Source organism: Falco rusticolus, chromosome 8 (assembly GCF_015220075.1).
Source record: "Falco rusticolus isolate bFalRus1 chromosome 8, bFalRus1.pri, whole genome shotgun sequence".
In the NCBI taxonomy this organism is placed as follows: domain Eukaryota; kingdom Metazoa; phylum Chordata; class Aves; order Falconiformes; family Falconidae; genus Falco; species Falco rusticolus.
Genome location: NC_051194.1, coordinates 63,462,825 through 63,489,146, shown reverse-complemented (window position 1 = coordinate 63,489,146; position 26,322 = coordinate 63,462,825). Strand labels below are relative to the sequence as shown.

Sequence of the window (26,322 nt, the reverse complement as noted above, 5' to 3'; positions counted from 1 at the left end):
CTTCTCTTCATAGAGAAGCAGTGAATTACACACTGCTGCTGCCACCACAGCTGCCACCCTGGCGAGCAGGGCCTTGCGGGACAGCCTCATGGTGACAAACTCGCCCCTGATTCTGCTGTAACCACAGTGCACGTTACTGGGGAATGTGTGGGGGGGTCCACTGTTGGAGAAGTCTTTATGCACCGTGATTTTAGAGGCAGGTGGCAAGAAATTAGGTTTGATCCTTTTGTTGAATCTGCTGTGCATGAAACGATGTGTTCCAGGAATTCATATTGCAGCGTAAGCGGTGTGCAGCTGCCAGCAGCCTTCTTGCAGCACTGATCGCGTCTGACCTTCTTGTCACTGTTAGCCGTAGGATGGTGGGCAGATGGATCTCACAGCCGAGCCACTGCTGCTGTTCTTATCAGGAGTTTGCTTTTCAGTTTTTTCCTCCTGAAGAGTAAAGCAAAATTAGAATTTCTCTCTACTGTACCGTCATATACCTTGTACTGGTAGAAATTTTTAAAAAAGGGATGTACTTCTATTTTAGAATGCAGGAAAAAAACTCTACAAAGAACAGGCGTAAGCCAAGGAATTATATTCAGTGTAGATTCTAGAAGTCATGTATGTTGGCATGCTCAGGGTTCAGCATGGATAGATTCCACAACAGTGACCAGACTGCGTCTGGGAGGGGAGGGTGTGTGCTCGCGTGAGGCAGAGGGGCAGAAACAGGACAAGGGTTTTTCTGGAAGATCTCTGAAATGCAGTGTGGTATAAAAAACCCGCCTTTGAAACCGTAAGTGTGCATTGTAATGTATGGCTTGCATTTGTACAAAGGTTCAAAAAAGACAGTACCTCTTTAAACAGTTCACTTTCGGAATAGTAATGTCCTCCTGCAGAGCTCAGCCTTCTGCCTTTGAATTCAGGGACACAGCTAGCATGAACTTGAAGGACCGGTAATTTTCTTTTCTAAAAAAAATATATTTTTTTTTACTGGTTAGATGGCAGTACTACCTGAAACAGCCTGGGCATTGAAGAGATGAGGGCTACAAGAGTATTGTTCCTCATAACAAATTAGCTTTTTGGTTGTAGTATTTTGCTGCTTGGTGTGGACTTGGTGTGGCAGGGAAAAAAATGGTTTCTGAAATAAAGAAGCATAATCCAGCGGGTATTTATGACACATACCCTGTACTTTTTCTTGTTGCTGTGGCATACATTGGTGCCTTATTTGCAAAAGATATTTTGGAAGTCTTTTTTTGCTTACACAGGGAGAAGATCCAGTTCATCCGGACGGAGGGAACACCTGGGTTGGTGCGTTTATCCAGTGATGCAGACCTTGTCATGTTACTCAGGTAGGCACTGTCGCTTTGGATGCACGTGTGGAGTATGCTGTGGTAGCTGCTGCGGAGCCTTTCAGAGCGTGGTGTGTGCGGGTTTAGTGACCTAATCATTTCCCCTGCAGTACTTGGACTTGCAGCTGCAAGAGCTACAACTCTCAAGGGTCAGATTTTTTTATTTTCATATGTTCAGTTTCTAGAGGGTCACATTTTTTTCATAGGAGTGATGGAATGTGATACTCGCTCTGAGGAAAGGCGAGTGCAAGAGTGCTGTGCTTGTGATTTATGAGTTTGCCCAGGCCACCTTTTACTGTCCTGTTGCGTCCAGCTCTGACATTTAGATAGGTGGTACAGTTTAGACCTCGTTGCAGGAATGTGCCTTCTACTGCTTTAAGAATGCATCTGTTTAGTTTTGTGGTTTGGTAAGTCTGTATTTGTGAACGTTCGTACTTGACATGTTTTTATTACTTAATGTCTTGCTGCCTCTTCACTACACTGTGAAGCATTGTCCCCTTTAGTAAAGGGAATACTGATACAGCGTTCAAGAAATGGGAACCTGCTACTTTAATATTTTCCATTTAAGCAATTAGCTCAAAAAATCAGGCAGGGTTTTTTTTGCTAGAATTAAACCTTGTATCTTGATGTAACATTCTCATCCTGTGTAATAGTGCATCCAGAAATTCATGAGTACATGTAAATTTAATCTAGTGAAATAGGATTGGCATTAGTAGTAGTATTTTGAGGTCAAGTTGTATAATGATAATCCTTTCTGGACCCTAAATCTTTGAATTAATTACAGCTATTAAAAAAATCACATTTAAAAGCCATGCTGAAGCTTTTAAAAAATGTGAATATTGTTTCCTAACAAAACTTTTATGTGATATGTAGTGCATGGAGATGACACCAGTTCTACACAGAAAAATCTAGCTTCAGACATTTGTTTTTAAATAAAGATGGCATGAATAATTCTATTGTAGCTCTTTTGACTGGGTTTTGTTCCCTCTATTGTTCTGTTAATGGCAAAGACTGCAAGTAGTTCTTACAGTGGAAGTAAAGCAAATTCAAGATTTTGATTGAAATCTTTCTTTTGTACAAAAGCAATAATCAGTATAACTAGTTTTTAAGAGAAAATCAGTAGCCAGTATATGCCTAGAATAATGTTATATTCTTCAGATTTTATTTCTCTTAATCTACTCCCCCTTCCCTCCCAAAAAAAAATCTTAACTGAAAAGTGTTGCCTGAGGATTTTCTTCCCATTTTATTAACAATCTAGTAGTACCATTGCCCCAAAGATATATTATTGATAAAATGTTATCTATGCATTCATTATTTTCTTAAAATGTTGGATGTTAAACCTCAAGACTGGACAGGGTTATATTAAGCTTTGTGTGGGTAAATACTGGTATAAAATCAAGGGTGGGCTAAGTTAAAATCCATGGCGTACCAAGATGATGAAAGATATTTTCTTACCATTATTTAGTCTCGGTGGATTTTTGCTTTTAACAGTATCTTTTAGCAAGGTGTCATCATGGCCCTTCCCTATGAAACCCTGCAAGAACTGCACTGTAATCTCGATGACACAGTCTTCCTGGCGCTCAGGACAGCTGGGTGCTGTCTCTGGCTTGGCTGGTTGGATGACCTTGGGGAAGGCTGTACCCATTTCCATGCCTGTTCCTCAGCTGAGTGGGAATGGTACAATTTTCCTGTAAAGCACTCTGAGGTCTAGTAAATATATGGGTGGATCACAATTTCTGATATCTTTATTGCTTGGGAACACTGTACTTTTTTTCACAAGCGTCAGTAAATACTAGGTTGCAACTAACTAAAAGGAAATAAACCAGCCCCTATACGTTTAGGGACTGAAGGAGGTACAGTGTGGCACATACTTAAAAATACTCTAAGAATGGCATTATATTATAGCATCACAGAATATCTTCAGTTGGAACGGACCCATCTCACTCCCTGCTCCTTGCAGGACTACTTAAAACTGCTTCAGATGTTAAGAAGAAAATATTTTTAAGTTTCTTCTTCTAAACGTGGTGTTTGGTATACAGCACAAGTCATTTTAACTTTTAATTTAGTCCAGGATTGAAATAGTGGTTAATGTTTTATCACGTTTTCAGCATCAAAGTGTAATTGGGAGGAAAACAATGCATGGTCATGAATGTAAGAAGAACTGCCAGAAAATACCCATTCCAAAAAAAGCCCAATAAACTCATGCAAAAAAAAAAAATTTCTAGCTATTTTTTCAGTGAGCAAACCTAGTAAGAAGCACATTTTGTTTGAACATTGGTTTCATTGGTTGAGCTCTATAGTAAAAGACTTAACTTGTGATTCTTTCTGTAGCTGTTTCATGTTATCTCAACTGTTTATTCTTATCTGTGTCATGTGTAACAGCCAACATAGGCTTTGATATCTGATCCGTTCTGATATTGGATATCCTGTTTCTTTTTGGATTTGCTTGTGTTAATTTTGGGAAAAGACTGAATTTTATATATGTATATATATATCTATATACACACACACACAGAGACTGTATGTATACAGATGCAGTGATTAAGCTGCAAAATGCTTGTTGTTTTTCTCTTAAAAGTTGTGTAGCAATAATAGAAGAAGCATGAAATAACTCAACCTGAACAGACTAGATGTGATACCTGTTTCAGCAACAGTGTTAGCATTAAAGATAAAATAGAGAAGTAACTTATGTCAACAAGCTTACTATTCGATTCACTCAAGTTCAGATGTGATTCTTAATCTTGGAGGCTTTGAAGGTTTGTCTTGTTCCTGGTCTTGGTGCAGTATTGCAGATCTTTTTCCTGGAAAGTGTGACTAAGGTTATTGACCCATTTGTAAATGAGAATTGAAGTTTAACTGGGGGTGGTGGGGGGTGGTGGTGGAAAAAGCGACTTTTAAAGGCTGATTAACTGTATTGGACCTTCAAAACAAATACCATGTTATGTATTGCAGTGTCCCACAAAAGTAGTAATTACTGCTTTCCAGTACTTTCAAGATCTGATTGAGGGAAAGGCAGTAAAATATTTTGTAGCGCTCTAGGTGTGTGTAGTGGAAATAGGCAAGTGACTACCAAAGAAAGCAGGTTAGTAACTAGAGATTTATTCCTAGAAAGTGAAAAATGCCGTTCATTCAAATAAGCATGTTATTTCTTATTTGCTCCTTTTTACCAGCTTGTTTGAGGAGGAGATAATGTCATACGTGCCGCCACATGCCTTACTTCACCCTAGTTATTGCCAGTCCCCGAGAGGCTCGCCGGTGTCTTCGCCTCAGAACTCTCCAGGTAAGTTGCGCAGGCACAGCTTCTGCAGGGACTGTATGAAACCACTTCTCATGCTTGGGTAAGGACCAGTTCCAGATCAGTGAAGTCAGTACCACACTCCTGCTGCTTTCCCAGAAGTCAGAGAACAAAAACAATAGAAAAATTGTTTGTCTATAATTTTTTTGTTTGCTTCCCAAATTCACAGCAGCCTACAGCCAGGAACCTATTCTTGGGAAAATACAACCAGTTCCCCTCTGTGGTTCCCAGCTCTCTGATGGGTAAAGTCACCCGAGTTGAAGCACCTTCCCAGTGGCCAGTGAGCTTGTCACTGCAGTACTTTCGTTATGATGGTATCTGTGAGATACTGCAGTGGAGCTAGTCCTGTAATTTAGATTACATTATGCTGCATGTAAAGACTCCCCACCTTTCTGAAGATCCAAGTTCTGCTGCTCCAGCAACAACAAAGATTTAGTCCTGTTTTTGAGCAAAGTCAATACCTGTTTGCATTTGACTGTCAAACTTGAACCTTTGCCTTGGGCTCACAAGATGTTTTGCCAGTAGAAAAGACTGGTGTATTACAACTTCAGAGGTGGCGATTCTGTTCTGACTTGTAAAACATGCAGACTTGTTTTTTACTGATGTGAAACAACTAAGTGACTGCTCATGCCAGGATCCTGATGCCTGGAGAATTAAAAATACGAGATCCAATAACTGTTCGTTAAGATGCCAATGTTAATGGGGCTGTGGGACAGTGAATGGCAATTTCATGTAAAGCCAGATTATTGTCCCTTAACATGAGTTCAAAGGAGAGTGTCTTACAGCTGTCTGGAAAATGCATCTGTCGGAATGGAATGAAATCGATATTTCACATATTAACTAAATTGTGGATCATTACTAAATTATTTCAATATGACAAGGTCCATTTGACCTCTGAAGGCTATATACATCAATTTGAAGTTTATAGATGTCACTATTCTTAGTTTTCTCAAGGAGATAATAAGTAAAATAAAATCACTGCAGTAAATCGGCAGTGGTTTAAGGGGCTTTCTACAAATTTCGGAGCAGAAGTATAGATAGAGAACTCTAGGTGGTTCCAGACAATAAGAAAATTTTACCAGAAAAAGTACTGTGATTTTTAGAGGCTTTTCCCAGTCATAAGTCCACAGTCATAAAAAGCTTTGCCTTTTTAAGAAAGCAGATAAAAACCATTCATAAACATGTCCTGAGTGGTAGCTTTTCCTGCTGGTGGGCAGAGGACCTCTGCTGGACCTGTCTGAAGAAACTTTTCCAAAGATTATAGTATTCTTCAAAGCAGCTAAAATGTACCGTCTATCTGTATTGATATTTTTGATACATACATGGTTTAGATATAACTGTTTCCCTTTGTTGAAAAAAAAGGAAGAATGAAATCTGCATGTACGTATATCATTTCCAACTGCAAACCTGGCAGTAAAATGAGTAAAAATACTTTTGGCTTTCAGAGTTACAATTTCCTCATTACTAGTACATGCACCAAAGCATGTTGGGCAGGGCTTTGCTCCAACAAAGTAATTTCAAAATGGATTCAGTCTTTAACGTGATCTTTTCATCTGTTCCCCAAGTAGCACACAGTAAAGGATGAACAGTGATGTTTTTAGTCCCGTTCTCCTTAAAATTGTAATTTGTATTCTATTTCATAGAAAAATATAGAGAGGCCATTGAATTTCCCCATCAGTCTGCGAGTATGCATGTTTGTGTTGGTGTACAAATGACTTTTTTGATGAGGAATTGTAAATAGCCCATCGTTTCTGTGGAGGCTCTGTGTTCTTCCGTCAGCTAAACTGGCCGCGCTGCGCTGCGTGAGGTTGCGTGTTAAGGGTCCATTGTTCAGAGCAGCCACAGTCGCTTGTGCTTTCTCTTTTGGGGAAGATGAATAGTCATGAAGCTGCTCTTTATATCTGCTTTAGAATATAACCTCTTTGAAAATCAAATATGATTATCGCATCACTGGTGTGTTTTAGCTCTTCCATTAACATCTTTTGTTCCCGAGGCGGAAGTAATCGCTATAATTGCCCAGAAATTTCTTGGCATTTGCATCTGATTTGCAATGAGGACTTGTCATGTGCTGACAGAATAATATACTGCTGATTTCTGAACCGTGAAGTAATGTGTTACCAGATACGTGTTCTGCAGTATCTCTCAGCAAAAGCTTCCTTCAGGGGCTGAGGCTGAAGTATGCTTTTGTTGCGTTTTTTTGGTGACTGCATTTTTGTACCTACTTTGACCCAAAGCGAAATAAACAAAGCAGAAGGAAAAGGCTGATAATTAAAAGGCTGTTTACAGTTTCAAGTCTCTGTGAGTTTTCTAGAGAGTTCAGCTGAGGGTACCATTAGGGAGCCCTTGGTGTTCTCAGTAAAAGAGGATAACCACTACAGATTAACCAACAGCCATGATTTGTTTTTCCAGAGGGGTCCTGCATGTTCCGGTTGGAGCTGTGAGGATTCCCTGAACTCTAATCCTCCCACACATTGCTCTAAGCGTAGAACAAGTGGCAAGCGTCCTTCTGGTCAGGTCTTTTAAAGGCCCCTCAACGGCATTCAGCGCTGACACTGCTCTCGCTTGTTCTCGCTCTGGTCCTTGCAGAGATGGGCTCCGCGGCTTCCTTCAGCAGCCACTGCCGCAGGACGTGCTCGGCGCCTGGGCCGCCAGAGCCGTGTGCTTTGTGGCTGAGCCAGCTGCTCTCCTCTCCCCTGCTCTCTGCCCGCAGGCTGAGCGGATACACGTGCTCTCTCTTTCGTAACCCAGAACGTTAACCTTCTGGTGCCTTCGCCCACAGTAGCGGTAGATGGTTCTGCATGGGCTCTGTGTCACACGTGGAGCCAAAAGAAAACTCACGTAAGGCACTGACTGTCACCTGAGAGACAGACATCTACGTGTACGTGCTTCTGAACCATTCATTTGTGTGGCCGGGGCATTATGGGCCTGTCAGATGGCCACCAGTTGCAGATAAGTAGTTGGGAACCTATGTATTCTGTAGAAAGAGAGAAATCTTAAAACATCCTCTTGAGTTTTTTGTGGGGGATGTCTGCATAGCCGTGCAGGGGAGGAACTTAGTGTTGTAAAAACTAGGGCTGAGAAGATGAGCGTCAAAGGGCTAGGGTTAACTGCCTCTTTGGCACCCAGTCTTGCAGTCAAATCAATTGAAGTAATTTATCCAAGGAGGCAGTGGAAGTTCTGATGGTTGTAATATTCAGAATAGATCAGACTAAACACCTGATTTGTATATATGAGACTTGTACCTGCACATGTGGGGGTATGCTGGGTTTTTTTGCACACAGATCTCATCTCTCCCTGCTTTTAAGGAATTGACCCTCAAAAACAGTTTTTCAAAAATAAATGCACTTAGATGACCATCATGCATGTTCCTGCAGTCACATGTGAAAAGTTCCACAAACTTAAATTTGGTAGCCTTCCAGTTCTTCCAATAATTTTCTTTCTTGTACTTCCCCAGGGGAAAAAAAATTCTACTAGGGAATTTCCAAAAGTCATCGTCCTTCAGCTTGATGTCTGTTTATGCTTCATTTTGAGTTCTTGTTTTTCCTGATAATACTAAAACGAGAACAGAGCAGAACATTTATTGTATGAACTATTGTAAAGGGTAGGATGTAAAGTGTACTTCACAGACAAAAGTTCAGTCTCACCAGTTAATTGTGCTGGGGTTTAAATTCATCTTTTGTGTTGGCCTGGATCTGCTCTTTTAAAACTTCCTTTAGAAGGATGATGCTGTTGCAGAGGAGCAAACGGGAAGTTTTGAACGCAAAACAGATTTGAAGATACACAGCTTTAACTCTTTATAAAGGTGACTAAACCAAACACATGCCATGTCTTTTGCTGTTAATAAATCTTGTCAGTAGGTGATGGGACAGTAATCAGTTCATGTCACTACAGCTCCTTCTTTGCTTATTGCTTCCTGCAGGTACTCAGCGTGCCAATGCCCGAGCTCCAGCTCCTTACAAAAGAGATTTTGAAGCCAAGCTGAGGAACTTTTACAGGAAGTTGGAGACTAAAGGATATGGACAAGGCCCAGGGAAATTGAAGTATGTTGGAGAATTTCATGACACTGGATTTGTTTTTCAGGCAGCTTGCCTTGCCTTGCCTTGCGCGTCTGCAAGCTTCTTCCCATTAGGAGGAACGCAGATGTGATGCCCTTGCGCTCCTGGAAATATAAAGCCTGTTATAAAAGACTTAGTTCCAGCATGTGATTCATAGCAGAGGGTACAGCAAGTTCTGAGCACTTCTTTTCTCTGTTTCCTCCAACTATATTTTCATACAAACAATATTACCCATACGTTGCCAAAAAGTGCTTTGGGAAGAGGCCTGCAGAACAGGAGGCACCTGAATTCTTCCATTATAGCAATTGCTGTGATATAAACATTTTCTCATGTCTGTTTCCATTGAAGAAACTAGGTAGGCTTGTCATTTGTACATCATTGCCTGTATTGATAGCACGGTCCTCTTTAGTAAAGAGGACTCATAAAAATTATCAAATTCTAAGGTGGTTCTTAAAAAAAACCTGCTTATGTTTTTACTTCAGCACTGGCAGCTAGAGTGCTTGTAGTGAGGTCTTCCCTCCTTCCTTTGTTTGATAATCATGTGATTACATACCGCTGTGTTAAGAATCATCACCATAAGGTACTTTTATAATTTTGTAAATGACCAAGTTTTGTGCCAGCTATTGAACTCTCATAGAAGCCTTGAGGCCCTAGAACCCTTTTTTAAACCATTTCTTCTACTGGAATAGGGGAGTGGTTTGTTTGTGGCCTTTGGTTAGGGTTTTGTTTGTTTTTTTCCCCTAGCCAGTGACTTCTCACATTTTTCAGGAATCTGTGCAGAGCTCAGACTTCATTTGTGTGAGCTTGTTAAAAGTTTTCCACAACTGAAATGGGATTAAAACGGTATTGGTTAGACAGCCTTAGGAAGCAGGGCTGGGCATTATCTGCTTATATGTAATGAAATCATAAACACTTAAAGATTAATGTATGAAAATTTTGTCGCGAATGCTTGGGCAAACAGTTGGTAGAAGAGGCTGGCATTTGCCACCTGTAAGATCCATACCATTCCCTGCACCTTTCTTTCCTGACCTAGTTGCCATCCCAGTGGGGATTTTGAAGCAGAACAGCAGCTTGATTTTTGAACAGAATTTTTCTCGGGGTTCCTTTCCCAGGCGTACGCTGACCTGTTCCTTTTTTTCAGACCAGGACGCCAGCACAACTTGCATGCTGCCTGGCTCCTCTGGGTGCCTGTTGCCCAGGTGCCTTGCCAGCCCCTGGTTCGGAGCTGCCGTGCCCTCGGCAGGGCAGCACGGTGCAGTCCCAGGCTGATGCCGGCACTAGCAGTCAGCACAGCGGGGGCTTTGCGGGAGGCCGTAGTGGGGTACGCTGCCTCTCCGCCGGCAGCAGCAGCGCCCGCTGCGGTCTGCCCGACTGACCAAGCACTGGCATAAGGCACGTATGTGAATATAAGGCAAGCTAAGTTCCGGGAAGGAAATTAAATACAGCTTTTTGGCAGAGGGTAAAATGTTTAAGGAAGGAGGATTCTTCACCTCTTATTTTAGATCTTTATGACACTTCCTCACTATCACAATTTTTCTTTAGAAGGTAACATGTTTTCGCGTACAGATGCTTCAGTCTGGTTTTGGACAAACAAGTGCCATTCCTTCTAGACTTTTGTCCTGTCACACACTGGGGATAGCATTAGGAATGTGTTATTCTGGAGTTACCGTTCAGTGACTTTGTCACAGTTTTCTCCTTTTCCTTGTTAAGAGATTGATTTTTACACAAAAGATTAGATTCTTGCTTACAGTAAGACTGATTTAGAGGCCCAGCCTTACAAAAGGATTTTAAACTTAATGAAAATTCCCTTCAGGACCTTTCCCCTTGAAGCCTTTAGTTTAAGGAAGAACCAGGGTCAAAAAAAATAAAGCTACACTTCTTGGCACGAGACAAATATTATTGAAATATTGAAATGTAGATCCTTGAGAGAAATAGATTTACAGACAGAAGCTGCCAGATCTGAATCTAATTATCCAGCAGAAACACATATCTCTGGGAAGTCACCCTGTTACCTTGCAGTATAAATAGATGTTTCTAACTGTGGCTCATGTTCATAAATTGCTATTTCAAAATTATTTTCCTGTTCAGATTAATCATCAGGAGAGATCACTTGCTAGAAGATGCCTTTAACCAGATCATGGGCTACTCAAGAAAAGACCTGCAGAGAAATAAACTCTATGTCACGTTTGTTGGGGAAGAAGGGTGAGTAGAACAGGGAAGTAAATGTGATCTCAGAACTCAGTGTGTCTCGCAGCTGCTGTTTCATCAAACTTCTTGTGGTCTGGAGTGAAAAGAGGAAGGATTACAGTCAGGAAATGCCACATATATAAGCCTAGAACATATAGCTGTTCAAGATGATTTTTCAGGCATTGTGAAATGTAATGCATCCTGCCTTTGCAGAAGTAATGCATGTATTTATGTGAATTTTCACAATAGTTAGTGTGTGTTTCAGGATGTTGCTGGGAAAGCAAAGAAAAAACCCAAACAACTTGCTTGTGTTATTCATATTTCTTTACTGTCAGTGCTGACATTGTATCTCCGGTGCTTGTTAAAAGACAGCTGATGTTTGTTGGAGGGGAGAGTGCTTCCAGCGTAGGCTAGAGGCTCAACCCTTAACTCAGCTCCTGTCTGAGGCAGTGGGAGCTGAAAGCCCACAGCGCTGCAGGAGGTGCTCACTGCTTCTCCAGGCCAGGGCCTGCGCCGCAAATAAAAGCGCCTAGGCTGTTGCTAGTTGTCAAATAAACACAAATATTTCTGACATTTCAGAGTCACTTCGGAGAATGCTCAGTCTGTGTCTCATGAAACTCTAACATGTCGCGAGACGTGTGTTGCAAGGCAAGACATGGTTAGGTTTTTCTTTGCGAGTGAAACTGGAACGAGATGCTATTGCTCTCTTTCATCGCTTCATTTGTGCCCCCTTTGTCAGGTCTTAAAGCCTGATGCCTCAGGCACAAATATTTTTATTGATATATTAATGTATTTGTAAATACATCCAAAATGTTATTCCTTGATATTTAGGAAACTGCAGGACACAGCTCTTGGAACGCTGTAGTGTGCATTATTGCCATGTGATGTGTGAGTCATTAAAATTGCTAAGTTGTAAGAGAAGCATCTCATGCAAGATTAGATAAAATTAATACGTCTTTGAAAACCCCTAAATCCTGTTGTTTGTTCAAAGTTCACCCTGAAGTACTTAGTGTTGATAAGGACTCACTGAAGTCTTAAAATAAAAAACATTGACAGCCGAGAGCCAAGTGTGGACTTGTTCATATAAATAATACCGCTGTGCTGTCTGAGGAAGAGTTCAGAACGGGCATGACGAGGCTGGTGCGGGGTGAGATTACACTGTACTGAAAGAGCAGGGTGGGGATGCAGAAACGAGGCCTCACACAGCCCCACCAGCCTTTATTTTCACAGCTACCATCTTGACTGGGATTTAAAAATGAGAGGGAAAATTTTAAATCGTTCATGAGATAGAGATTGATCCAGATAGTCCATCTCCTTTCATCAGACGTCAGGCTTTTGCATTTTATCGCTCAGTAGAGCAAGATGAAGGATGACCTGGAAACAGAGGTGACACATCCTGTTCCCATAATATCCAGCTTTACACAAGACTCTCTTCTTAATGGAAAAGAATGACTTAATTAAGAGCGAAGTCAAATTAAAATGACTTCAATTCTCTATTTACAAATCCGTGTTTTGAATGAAGAAAGGATGTATGCAAACAGTATTATTTCATCAGAGATGGTGTAAGGATGTGTATCGCATCAAATGTTAATTTGGCTAGGTGTAGAAAGACAGGTCAGGGTGGAGGAGAGGAGGGTGAGGAGGAGGAGGAATATACTGAAAGTTAATTGTTTCCTGTTCATTCGTCCTTTTCCTTTTCTAAGTTTTTAAGTGGGAGTTTGCTGTTGTATTTCTTTAGTCTTGGTAAAGAGGTGTAAGTCCTAAAGTAATGGGTAATGAAATCCTCACAAATCAAAACTTTCCAGTAACTATTGATTTTTTTAGTGTATAAATCAGTAAATGAGGCAACTCGAACACAGTTATTACTGTTCCTAAGATTTTTATCCTGTCTCCGTAATGTTTGGCATCTTTCTTGAACCTTCAGTTTCTACCATCTTGCAATTGTGATGCTGGTTTAATGCTTTTACATTCATACTTCATGTGGTGATAAATGAAGAAAATGTTGATACAAAGAATATGGTTCCTTAAAGTTATTTTCCCGAAGTTCTATAAACTATAAGCAGAAGCTGCTTTGCATTAACGGTGGTAAATCTGAAGTATTAATGGTGCTTCCTAGGAGACATGAGTCATGTTGCCAACAACATATTACTCTGCTCCTGAATACCCAAGTGCCCCACAGTTGCAGCTGTTGTGTGGTTGCATACCTCTTGCATGAAGTTTTCTCACCCTTGTGCCAAGCCTTTAATTGTGGGATAAATCTGACTGGCAGTGCAGGACTCTCATGACTGATTTATTTAACATGACTCACAGTACCTCGGCGTACAAAAGGAGCCGTATGAAACGGCTGGTAGTCAAGCACACGGTTTCTAGTCTATCTTAAGATTTCATAGCGAGTCTGATCATCCCAGAAGTTTGCAACAACATCTTCCAGAAGACCCTTTATTTGATCCTGGTATTTGTGCCGAGATTAAGGTCCAACAGTTGTCCATGATATCAAACCATTTGGAGTTTTTTTTCTGCAGTCTGAGGATGGAATCTGCCCTTCTTGCCAGGGTAAGGATCTGTTGCAGTACTTCACTTCTGAAGCTTAACAGATGCAAAGTGCTTCCAAATGACTGAAGGGAAAATGTGTTTCATTCAACAGAGGAAAGAGGCTCTGTCCTCAACTTGACAATGGTACCTAGCCTTTACTTCCCTGACAACCTCATCCTCAAAACCAGCTCTCATCGATGTTTGTCTTGTGTAAAAGTTCATGAGCCAAAGCACTTGCAGCAGAACTCCTATGTGACAGCTGACCTTCTCTGTAATACTTCTGTCTGTGCATTGTCTCAGTACTAAAGCAAGGCCTTCTTAAAAGTCAAGTATGAAATCTCCAGTCTTAGAAGACAGATCTTTAGATCTGTTTGTTACGGTTATGATAATCTCTGTTCCCCAAGGAAAATCCCTAGTTTTCTCTTTTCCAACTCTACCAGAGCATTAACTTCATACTTAACTCATTTCACTGGTGACCTGCAGCGTAATGTCAACATTCAGTCTCAGCGCTTTGTCAGCAATGAGTTTGTTTATGATTCAGGAAGAAGGGGTTATTTAGATTCCTTCTTCATTAGTACTGGAATCTTGAAATAGAAAAAAAAAAAACCCAAACCACAAAACAAAACCAAAGGAAATGCATTCTCCAAAAGACATTTCAATGCACTCAAGTTTGGAAGACAGACAAGAAAATTTAGACCAAGAAAGATAAATCACTGAAGTAATCTCAGATTATATTGCTAGGGAAAACAGAAATATTATCCTTCAGATTGTCCTATTGTTGCAAGTCTGCAAAGACAAACTATGCCTATTGTTCATTTTCACTCTTTAATTAGTCAGATGCAGATAGGTCTAATGTTGGCTCTTTTCATGTTTCCTCCTCCCTCCCTCCCCCAGTTAGTCAGTCATGTTCCTGTGGCAAAGAGGCCGTCACAGCTGGAGCCAACATTTTTGATGAGAGCAGCCGGCACAGAGCACTTCATTCCAGTCCTCCAAGCCATTCCATTTCAGAATAGCCCCGTGAGGACTGCACGTACCTTGGCACTGAGCAATCTGCAGGATAAGGGTTCTGGTTAAAATCTTATGAAATTTTAATTAAAATATAGCGTAAGGAATGTAGATTCAAAACAGCATTTCTTCGCACACAATGAACGCTTTATAGTAATGTCAAGTTTCTCTTTAAAGGTTGGACTACAGTGGACCTTCAAGAGAGTTTTTTTTCCTGGTGTCTAGAGAGCTCTTCAATCCATATTATGGTTTGTTTGAGTATTCAGCCAACGATACCTACACAGTACAAATAAGTCCCATGTCTGCTTTTGTAGACAATCACCATGAGTGGTAAGGATTATTTTTCCTTTTGGTTTTGAAATACGTTTTCTGTTGTGCCTACTTGCAGACAGCTGCTCTTACCTGCTCAGACATATAACACAGAACCTGATCTTTTTAACCAGCAGCAAAATAATTGCATTTATTTAGACTTATCCTGATTTTGTTTTCTCTTGCAGTTTTAGATGATCTTGTTTCTCACAAGGTCAGCAAAACCATGATTTGGAATGTGTACCATGGGATTGTCTCACAACACAACTCTCCGTGTTTCTTGTACATTAGCAGTCATTTCATGAAAGCAGTATTAGCCTCTTGTGCATTTAAAAAAAAAAGTCATTGGCAGAGACTAAGGGAGATTTCAAACAGGTGTTACTGTATGGAAGTTCTTTGAGTCTTCCTAAAGATTACAGAGGTCTCGGTGGAAAAAACCCAACATGTCTATTGGAAGGAAATCTATGGTGGTATCTTAACTGGGGACAGGGGGAAGGCTGCTGATTACATAGCTCTTAAGCAAAGTGTCTACATACACACATACTTCTAAAATAGTTGTCAAGGATTTTTGTATAAGCCCATTTTCACCATTACAAGCCAGTTTAAATCACCCTCAGTTGATTTTTAAGCCATGGCATTGCCAGAAGTCTGTAAAGCTGGGCTATGATTATTAACAGAGAACTCTGTTGAGTAGGCAGTTAAATTACTGTAACAGCAGAATGACAACTGCTCACCTGTGTAGGACAGATACGTACTGAGTTCATATGTATTGGAAGCCAGTTATGAAGAATGAATGTCAGAAAAGGAACCTCATTGCTAGTTTGAAAAATTATAGAGAATTAAATGGTAGGTTGCATCCAGTTTCAGTCAGTTGAAGCAACCTATCTGCTGAACTCCAGTTCTGCAACAAAACTCGGCATATGCTGCATTGGAAAAACAGAACAGTCTGGCAAGAAGGGGGAGAAAAAACTTTGCGTGTTGTGCAGCTTCTGCCAACATTTTGTATTCCTCCCTGGCTTCTGCAGTGCTGGACCAGAGACCTCGGGGGTGAGGGAGGCATGACCCCCTTCCCTTTCTGGGAGTGCCTGTGCCAGTGCCAGTGACGGGCTGGTCTCGTACAACCTCAGGGGGAATTCAGAAAATGCAGCTGTGTCAAGCAGCTATGCATGGAAGAAGGCCCTGCATGTCACACCCACCCTCACCTTGCAAACCCTCTGTACAGACAGATATAATAAAGTCTTCGTCTTTCCAAGAAAAACATTGCTGAAGATGCATAAACAGAAAGTTTAAGAACTACTACTTTCTTTGGAAAAAAAAATACTAGACTTAAATCTAGTTTCAGAGATGGAACTTTTCACAATGGATCTTTATTCTCACGAGAATATTTGCAAAGACCCTACTATTTCCAAGTTGCTGCCATCTGATCTCAGATCTGTCAAACTCCCTCCCTCCCCCCCCCACCCCTCCTTACACGCCCGACAAAGTGAAGCTCATAGGGGAAGAACAGGAGAGAGGAGAGGAGGAGATCATTTAGGTCCCATTGATGTAGGGCTGGAGAGTACTGTGGTGATACATAACAAAGCTTCCAGCTGCTGTTGGTGAAAATGTCTGGAAAAACTCCATAGTCACCAGTCGGAAGAGGGATCAAGGAGCCACTGTAAGGAGAAAAGGCAGCCAGCAAGGACTGCTGGGCTGGGAAAGGGTGGAAAAACCTTTGGCCTCCCAGTAACATGCAAACAAGTTAATCCTGTGAGGGGTGTGCAAAGAAAAGATATGCTTTGCAATATCTTTTGAATATTTCTTTGGCAAGAAAAGCATGGAAGATATGCCTTTATAAAGAGGTTAGTCTGGCAGGGGTTGATTGGGTTAATATGGATTTGACATTTTTGAGAAGTTGCAACTTAGGTATCTGAGGGATTTTCCACACCCTACAGGCTTGCATTTTTTTCTCTGCCTTGCTGAGAATGTAAAAGAAAAAACCCAACAAAAATACCACAATTTAGACATAGCTATCTGATTTTAAAATGCTGTTTGGAAATACATGTAAGTTTTGAACGCAGAGCAGTGTACAAACCACAAAGTTTCAGTATAACAATTGTAACTCTTTCCCTTCCAGGTTCAGGTTTAGCGGTCGAATTCTTGGTCTTGCTCTGATACATCAGTATTTGCTAGATGCCTTTTTTACACGACCCTTTTATAAAGCCCTCCTCCGAATGTGAGTAGAATTGTTCTGTCAGCTTTTTTGTTTGATTCCATCCCCGTGGATAATGCCATTTTGCGTATGGGTAAATCGTGATGTTTTATCATTGAAGAAGACAAGACATTATTTATAGTTCAATCATTTCATTTCAACTGAGGACTTTTAAAAAAAGTTTATTTTTTTTCTGTTTATGGTTATTAGCCAGTTACCTAATAACTCAGAATGTTTCTGATCAGTATGAAAACCTCCTGTTTTATTGTAGCCATATTACCAGCTTTCTTCTACGAAAATCTTACGTTTGAACTTGTACAATAAAATGTTGTGGGTTTATTCCCAATATTAATAGGGTTCTTATTCATTTGCCTTGTAATGACTCACAGGATAGGATGTGAATCACTTTGTAACTGCAAGTGCAAGACCCATTCTCCGAGGTAGACTGTTGTGTTGGCAATCTCCATTTTGAGGAGCTTTACTTTGATACACTTCAGACTTTGTTTTCAGAACTACTACTCGTGTTCTGGCTGAAACAAAGAGCTGTGCTTCTTCAGCATGTCTGAAATTTAAGACCTAATGAATATACGGTGCTTCACCTTTTGTCCTCCAACTGAAAGCTGTTTTTGGGAAGTCTGGAAAGTTTTTTTTTTGTATAAAACATCGTAAGTTTTAGTGGTGTGGGGTAGTGCATCCGTTTCTATTGCACAGATATTTTAGAAGTACCTCAATGCTAACAGTGTCATTTTAATGAGGACTTATTCCAGATGGACTTTAATACTAGTATGGTGTGACTGCAAAATTATATTAATTGTTTGACGTGGTGGTTCTCTGGACAGTAACATTAAAAATGAGGGGTGGTCACCTCTGTACACAGCCTAATTCATGCAGCTTCCCCATAAAAGCCCTGGACCTCGGCTTTCCTCAGAACTGGTAAGCCATCCAGACTAGCTCTGCCAGCGGGACATGGTGCCCAGTCTGTCAGCTTTGATGTAGGGGCTGTTACTGCAGCACGTCACTCGAACGACACTTGAGTATCCAACTGAAAGTACAGGGCTTTCATCTGACTTTATAGGGACCAGGAATGGAAGCAGCAGGGAGCGCTGCAGCCGAGAAGCACCTTCCTTAATGAACAGCCCCGCTGGCCTGTTCCACAGAACAGGAGTTACCAATGGCAGGAATTGCCACCACAGTGTTAAATGTTACTAACAGATGGCACCTTCAAAGCCTGAGTAGCAACTGTTAAAACCAGCAAGGGGCAGCTGGCTTACAGGTGGGGTTTGCAGGAGGAGGACAGGGTAAGGGGGAACAGGCAAAGGTAAAAAAGTATTTCTGTGATAAGCAGGGTGTCTGGAAGGGCTTCGTTGCACAGCAAAGAGACAAGGGGCAGTGTAGTCACATAAGCAAAAAGAATAGTAGTTGTTTTTTATAAAAACCTAGTGTTTCTGTTATGATATAAAATTTTTGTCTCTTCAATCTATGTATTTTCAGAATTCCAAAATATTCTTCACACGAAACACAGGACAGACTCACCATGAGCTTAATAAGCAATGTGTCTTCAAATTAATAAATCTGGAGTTTATATACCAACAATTATTTTGTGTTACACAGTAACTGCTATTACTGGGCAAATAAACAGATTTGAAGTAGTGTCGTCTTTATTCTGTTGTTTTTTTTTCCTCTTGGCTCCCACTCTCAGTCTCTTTTTTTAGGGCTGTCCTATCTGAGTTTAGTTACTGAGCGCACGCTGCTGCTGTCATCTGTACTTGGGTGTTTTCTTCTTGTTTATGTTAGACTCTGTGACCTGAGTGACCTGGAATATCTCGATGAAGAGTTTCACCAGAGTTTGCAGTGGATGAAAGACAATGACATACATGATATCCTAGATCTCACATTTACTGTAAATGAAGAAGTTTTTGGGCAGGTGTGTAAGATTCTCAATTTAATTTCCTTTGTGTAGTCTACTGCTAGATAAACATTTATTTGGCCAGAAGATTTATTGTCATTCCATGCTGATTTGAACTTGCTTTTATAAAATTCTGGTTGGTGAAAACAATGTTGAAATCTAAGGAGTAATTATTATTTGTAACTGGTCAGGCATGTCTTTCTGGTTAAGGAGAGTTTTCTGGAGAGTATCTGAAGTACCAAAATTTTGGGTTGCTCTGCTGGAGGTAGTTTACGTGAATTTAATTGCAGTAGAGTTAGCATTCAAAGGTATTGCAGCACCTCTGTTGTATGTAGTTGTATGTTCTCTTATTTCACATATTCCAGTCTGCTAAAGTCAGTTTTGGCTCGTGCTTTTAAGGAATTACTTCAACTTGAAAATTTGAATTATTACAAATCTTTCTTTTGTCATTACAATGCTGTTTTGTCACTTGGTCATTTTTTTTTTTTTTTTTTTTTCCTAAGATCACAGAACGGGAACTGAAGCCCGGAGGTGCCAACATCCCAGTAACTGAAAAGAACAAGAAAGAATATATAGAAAGAATGGTGAAATGGAGAATTGAGAGAGGAGTTGTACAACAGACAGAAAGTCTAGTTCGTGGTTTCTATGAGGTAAAAAACTACAAAATTAAATCTACTTTCTTCCTTTATCTTCCGCAAATACTTTTCTCCTCATACACATTTCCCAGATACAGTGTCCCAAAAAGCAGCTACATACAGAAGCAGAAGTGCCCTTACAGATCTTGGGGGTGGGGTGGGGTGGGGTGTTAAATAAAACAAAAAGAAAATTGTTAGTCATTGACTTATGATATGGTTTAGTTTATCTTCTGTAAACTGGAAAATACTCTTGATCCCTATTTGTGTGGTTAGCACGGAACGCTTGCCTAGGCCACCCATCCGTTCCTTCGTTGGGCCTTTGAGGGGGTTTGTGCGTGTGCCGTACTTGGTGTAACACGGTGGACTGAGTGTGTTTCAAGGTATTTCTCTCTCACCTGTTTTAACGTGGACAATTAAATGGAATGTATTGAACTTAATTTGCCCTGAAATAATTCTGTATTATTTGCCAGTAGAATTCTCTTCCCAATCACTGTGATCCTTTAATGAAACTGAAAGTATCTGCAGTGTAAGAAAAAGAAGTTGATTTACTTGCCTTTAAAAAGAAAAAAACCACTTTTATTCTTTCCATTCATGAGAGAAATGTTACCTGATAAATGCCTTAGCCCCACTAAAGCCTTTCACAGGGAGGCAAAAATCAATAAATGAAGAAATGCTACTGTGCATTGTATTTCCTTTCGCAGGTGGTGGATGCGAGGCTCGTGTCTGTGTTTGATGCCAGAGAACTGGAACTGGTTATAGCTGGAACAGCAGAAATTGACTTGAGCGACTGGAGAAATAACACAGAATATAGAGGAGGTGACCTTAATTTTGAGTTGTTCACTGGCCTTCTTGTGCTGGGGGGCCTGGAATTGCCTGGCTTCAAAGACACCAAAGCACCGTCCTATGAGATACATGAGTATCTTCTGAATTTCTGTGGTTGAGTTTGCGTTAGCAGAAGGTAATCTGTCCATCTGAGTTTACTTCATGGCCTCCCCCTGCAGCTCTTCCCTTACTGTTCCTGCCTGGAGAGGGTAACGGAGCAGCCTTCTCCCCAGCAGGTACACCAGTAGGGGACCAGCTGGGCGCTGGGGACAAGTGGAGGTGGCAACTGTCCTTAGTAGGATCTACCTCTTTTCCACTCTCAGAGGGGCAGGAAATCAGAAGTAATCCTAGTGACTGCAGACTGGCAGTTAAGATCGGTTGAGAACAATGGAAGATTTGGGAACTACTTCGAGAGAGATGGTTGCAACACCGTTTGTAGCTTTAAATATGTAAAAAGCACAGCACTGGAGATTTCAGGAATTTGCATTCCTGTTGGTGATTGATGAATGGAAGAAATGCTTGCAGAATAGATTTCACTCCTTTTTGTCGTACTAAATGAATTCTCTGCCTTGAAGATTTTTAAGCATTTTAGGAGTATTCTTCACTCACCTAGTGTCTTTTGCTGCAACTGGATCAGAAATACAGCATTAGTGTGACTAGGGCCAAACTAGGAAAAACGTACTAACTTCTCTCAAGCACTTTTGTAGCACCCAAAGGTATAAAGGCTCTTCTTGTTTTAACAGGTTATCATGACAATCACATTGTGATCCGGTGGTTCTGGGCTGCTGTGGAAAGGTTCAACAATGAACAACGACTAAGACTTTTACAGGTAAGAAATCTGCTGGTTTGTGTCATGTGCATCGTTACAGTTACATGCTAAACTAGTCCCATCCAGGTTTATGACACACAAAAATTGTAGTGATGCTGGCTAGTGGGAATAACCTGACAGTCCTCAGAGACTAACTGTAATAATCTTAAATGACTGGAGCTTAATCTCTATTTTTTTAGATTTCTAAGTTAAAAAAACACATTTAAGATAAAGTATCTGTTGTCAGTAATCCTTTGCTATTGTTTGATTAAAAGTATATTAAGACTAGTAAAGATAGAAGAGGAAGATTGTAATTGGTTATACCATTAGGTAGATATTTGAATAATACTTGTTTAGGAAGAAGAAAGCTTCAGTGGAAGATCATGTGCCTCACATCACAAAATAATGCATAAAAACCTGAAAGTCAGTCCAATGCCATTTTCACTAAGTCAGCCTGCAGAATCCAGTCAGCCTGCTGATGAAGGACAAAAACCTTTCAGCAGAGTTATATTTATACATGTGGGTCTACTATCGAGGTGGTGGTTTTTTTTAATTCAGATTACATCCATCATACCTGTAAAGAAACAGACAAACCCCAACCCATACCATGTTCTTGATCTATTACAAATCCACTGTTTAACTATTCAGAGTTTGCATCCGATTATTGAGTTACCTATATGAGTATGATGAAGGATTTTCTTTTTGTATCTGATTAAGTACTTAAAACAGGTTTGTAACAGTGTGTGGTACCTCATTTGATGGAGTGCCAGAGATGTCTGCTTATACGTTCCTATTGCATCTGTTAGTTAGAAGGTTTTATCATATCCAGGTAATTAAAAATTAAGTAGCCTCTCATCTGTCAAAAACAGCATTTCATCTGTTCATGACGGGTTATAACTAAATCTGCTCAACAGACAGCATTTCAGCAAATGTCAGTGGATGATCTACCTAACCTTCAGAATTTATTCCTTTTTTTAGAGCATTCAATACCAGTTTATGAAGACACTGAAATCCACATAGCCAAAAAAGCGTAACATGGAGCCATTATCATACTTTATTACTTTTTTACCGGCTCCTCTTAAAACAAAATAATGACAGTAGGGAAAAAGTCACTTAGGCTGAAGTTTAAGTAACTTAAAATTAATAGTGTTTTACTCTACACTATTTATGTAGCATAATTACTCTTTCAAAGAGAAACCTTTGAAGGGAGTTGATCATCTAAGTTGTCTTTTCTAGAGCCCTACCAGCAAATGGTTAGTTTTCCCTTATCCTCCATTTAAAGCAGCATTTCTTACTTGTGCCTCACAAATCTCTTTATTTTGCAAATAATTTTACATAAGCATTTGGACTTCGTTGGATATGCTGATATAAATAAATTTCTAATCTGCACCATCTGTGTCCCTGATACCCATGATGTTCTGTTTGCGCTGGCAGTTTGTTACAGGCACGTCCAGCATACCTTATGAAGGATTTGCCTCTCTGCGGGGGAGCAATGGTCCAAGAAGGTTCTGCGTGGAGAAGTGGGGGAAGATCACTGCTCTTCCAAGGTACAACTGTGTGTATGTTAACGATAGAGATACTTTAGAATATCAGTTACCGTGATAACAGAGAAGCCATTTGAGAAACATAAACAAGTTTTAACTGACTGTGCAAATAAATTGCACCTTAGATGAAAATTTCCTTCCCCGTTGTTCCAGTGTCTGATGCATCCCTCTTTCTTTGAACTTGGTTTTGTTCCTGTAAGATGGACAAGGCAGTGTAACTGCAGCTGATGTCCAGATTGTCATGCTTTTTTCATGGAAAATTATATTAGGAAGATAACTGCTTCTGACATTTATTTTGTTACATTTGATTAAAGGTACAAGCATTTACTTACTGAACATGTGGTTCCTTGCTTAGGAGCAAAAGTTAATATGAATTAAAATTAAATGGCACTTGTGACTGTGTCTGAGTGAAAGCTAGAATCAGACTTTTTGCATTAGACACACAGCCTTTACGGTAGAGTTTAGTGATGTAATTCTTATCCTCTGGTGTAAAAAGTGTTAACAAATATGGAAGAGGTAAGTTAGGAGCTGCAGAAGTGTGTTTAAGGAGGGTGTCACTTCACTTAAGAGGCAGCACAGGGACAAGAGAGGGTGAAGATTTCAAAGAGAACAAGTAGGGTCAATTGAAATACATCAAGAGGGTAAAGGAACAGGATGAGAGTCTGAGATAGAACACAGGAGCTGAGTTGTACAAGCCCTTGACGAGAAGAGGCAGCATTTAAAAAAGGTGATGGCAGGTTTGGAGGAGTAGAATGAGGAGTTTAAAAAAAAAGAAAAAGTTCCTTCTCTGAATTTTCCATTTTGTAATGACAGGGAAAAGGGTTGTTTTCCAAGGCCCATGGTAACAATACCAGGACTAGACAAGTAACATGAGTGATGCAAGAGACGTCTTCCAGCATGGACACTTCTTTGACAAAAAATGTCAGATTCTAGCCTCTTCTGTGTTGTGATCAGTCTGATCTGCTTCTGGAAGATTTCCTTTCACCCTTCTTTAATTCCATAGCCTCTAGAATGGGTTAACAGTGGTTAGACCCAGGTTAGTGTGTGGAGTGTGGGTGAGCTAACTCCTCAGTCAGATCTCAGCTTTAGCAGGCTGCTTGCAGCGGCTGGGGACGCTTTGGGCTGGGCTCATCTGGGGAGGAAACTCAACCCTAATCCTAGCCCGCTCCTCATAAAAAGATTCCTCAGGAATACCTTGTGCTCACGCTCTCCTTTTAGACACAAGGTGGCTGTCAGACACACAGAGGGTCTCTGACCAGCAACCCTTAGCTTTTTCCTCCAGTGTGCCGTCTCGGGGCTGGCTCCTGCCTGCAGGCTGCTGTGGAACCGCACCGAGACGTCCGAGGGGCAGAAGTGGCACTGCAAAAGCCAGGGCACAGCAGGTGGCCTTCAGACAAAGCCACTTTCCAGCGTACAGCACAAATGAGAGCCAGGCAGCTGGGGATTAGAGATAAGCAAATTCTGGAAACTGCGATTTCAAATGAAGTACTCTGCTACCTTTTGGGGGCCTAGTCATACCTTGTACCTGGTAATTCTACTTTATGATTTTATTATGAATGACCTATGGACTAGCTTTGATTCTGTTTAAAAAGAAAAAGCTTTTTTTTTTTTTTTTTTTTTTTTTAAATACCTTCTGACTTCAAAATACAAGATACTCCTGTGAGTTTAAGTAAGAAACTTAAACATTGTGGGAGTTTTTCCATGTATTCTCTAATACTGGGATTCCTGGTGCTAACAAGCACGGCTTGCAGCATGGAAAACGTCAGGAAATGCCAGAACAGGATGCTCAGAATTTTCCCTGAAAAGGTTACGGAGAGCCCTGGTTGTAATAAACTGCAGAATAAGACTCTATCTTGTAGTGCAACATGGAGAATCTTTGTTACCACAGGGTGTTCAGCCGCTGTAGGGGAAATGCCAACATTTAGGAGAATGTTTCGTGCCCTTGAAATGTCATGTATGATTTCCTTGGTTAGGAAACATTTGATTATTTTTTTTCTCTCTGTGGATAGTTTTTAATATACAAATGTGAGAATTAAAGTAAACCAACACCACACTTGTTTTCTTAAAATAAAGACAACTGTGTATGGCAAACATCTACAGTTGTCATGAGCTGGCAATTCCTGGCATTCGTACACAGGGAACCTTGATCTCATAAAAAATAAATGATCTTCCACGTTTATGCTTAAATGGGCTGAGCCCTAAACAGAAAGCAGGATTTGCATTTTTACATACCTACTTCCTGCATGCAGCATAGCTGCAGCCTCTCTCTCACCAGCTTCAAAGATGTACTGTGCGAACACCACGTAGTCCTGGCTTGAAGCTAAGACATGGTTAACAATGACCCCAAGTAGCAAACTCTCAGGAGGTTTCCAAACAAGCCCTTCATGTGTAAACACATTGCTAGGGCTGCTGAGAATGCTGCCCTGGGACTCTGTGGCTCTCACTCATTTGCAGGTAAAGCGAAGCATTTGTGTTAAGGCACCGTCACTCACCCCTAGCAGCCTTACAGTTTGCAAATTGCCCTTTTAGTGGGAGTGCTTGTGAAATTTGTAATACTTGGCATGAGGGTGGCAAGAGCCAGGACTCAACAATTGTCAGTGGACTTTATTTCTTCCTGTTTCTAAAACAAAAATAATACTGCACTGCTGAAAACACCTAAGAATACCCGTCCCCATCTCTTCTTCCTGATTTTGAGACACAGAAGGCAACTAATACAGTTCCTTAGGTGTGTGATTGTGGTCTGAGCAGCTGTGAATATAACCGCAGAAGTATTCACTAGAAGTTTACCGAGTTGCCACTCTTCTGCCTGCTGTGTGATCAGTTCTGCTGGATGAAAGTAGTGACATTTCTGGGGTGCATGTCAGGTTGCCTAGCCTTTATCATTGTCCTTTACAGCGGTAAGTCAGCAGCATGTAAAAGGCCCTGAAAAGATCGATTATTACAGGTTTAGCTTAACGGTGGCTATCCCTGATGATCCTTCTACTTCCTTCTTTCAGACTGTTTGTAGATGACAGTACATCAGCAGAGGGCTGTTACGCTTTCAGTTCACTTACGTGCTGAGAAATTAGTTCCAGGTTCATTGCTGTACGTTTGTATCTGCTGCATGTGGTGATTCATGTGCAAATAGTATCTATGTCCGACTGCTGCATTTTAGCCCTAAGCCACTCTAGGGTTTTAAAGTGGAGTTGGGAATCTGGGCTTTGGGAACCATGATGGTTTTTCATGTTGTCATAAAATGCGAGTCCAGGAAGATGAACTCTTCGTGCCTGCATGGTTTGAAATGGTGGAATGGGAAAATACTGCCCACATGAAAAAAAACCCTTTCTTCTTGAAGACTTACAATGTTGCTTGCTATGGTGAGGAAACCGTGCATTCCCTCAGAAGACAAAGATCTTACATTTTTGTCTTTTTTTAATGGCTTGGTTTTCCACAGTAGGTGACTGCATTTTCAAAATTACCCTCAAATTTAAGATAAAATTCAGTTCTCTTAATAAATGTAAACAACATACCAGCTTACTATTAAACCAGTTTGTAATGAATCCCTTGCTAATTATACATTATGTCTTCTATAATTTGTGGGTTTACAGCCCACGCAACATGATCCATAGTTCTAATGAGTGGCTGTCAGCCCCGTGCAGCAGAAGCATGTGGTTAGGCTGTTAATTGCCTAAGACTCTTCCACACGCTGCACTGAACTCAATG

General features: G+C 40.7%; 1 protein-coding gene across 2 annotated transcripts in view; it reads left to right on the top strand.

Moving 5' to 3' along the window:
- Positions 1–26,322, top strand: part of HECW2 (HECT, C2 and WW domain containing E3 ubiquitin protein ligase 2) — a 113,334-nt gene that overhangs the window by 80,719 nt on the left and 6,293 nt on the right. For both annotated transcript variants that reach the window (XM_037398544.1, XM_037398545.1), the window contains 11 exons: positions 1,248–1,331; positions 4,502–4,611; positions 8,546–8,666; positions 10,770–10,883; positions 14,583–14,735; positions 16,831–16,929; positions 18,700–18,829; positions 19,315–19,461; positions 20,148–20,262; positions 21,012–21,097; positions 22,511–22,623. In XM_037398544.1, the coding sequence (XP_037254441.1) occupies positions 1,248–1,331; positions 4,502–4,611; positions 8,546–8,666; positions 10,770–10,883; positions 14,583–14,735; positions 16,831–16,929; positions 18,700–18,829; positions 19,315–19,461; positions 20,148–20,262; positions 21,012–21,097; positions 22,511–22,623 (1,272 nt within the window). The remainder of the gene's footprint in view (positions 1–1,247; positions 1,332–4,501; positions 4,612–8,545; positions 8,667–10,769; positions 10,884–14,582; positions 14,736–16,830; positions 16,930–18,699; positions 18,830–19,314; positions 19,462–20,147; positions 20,263–21,011; positions 21,098–22,510; positions 22,624–26,322) is intronic.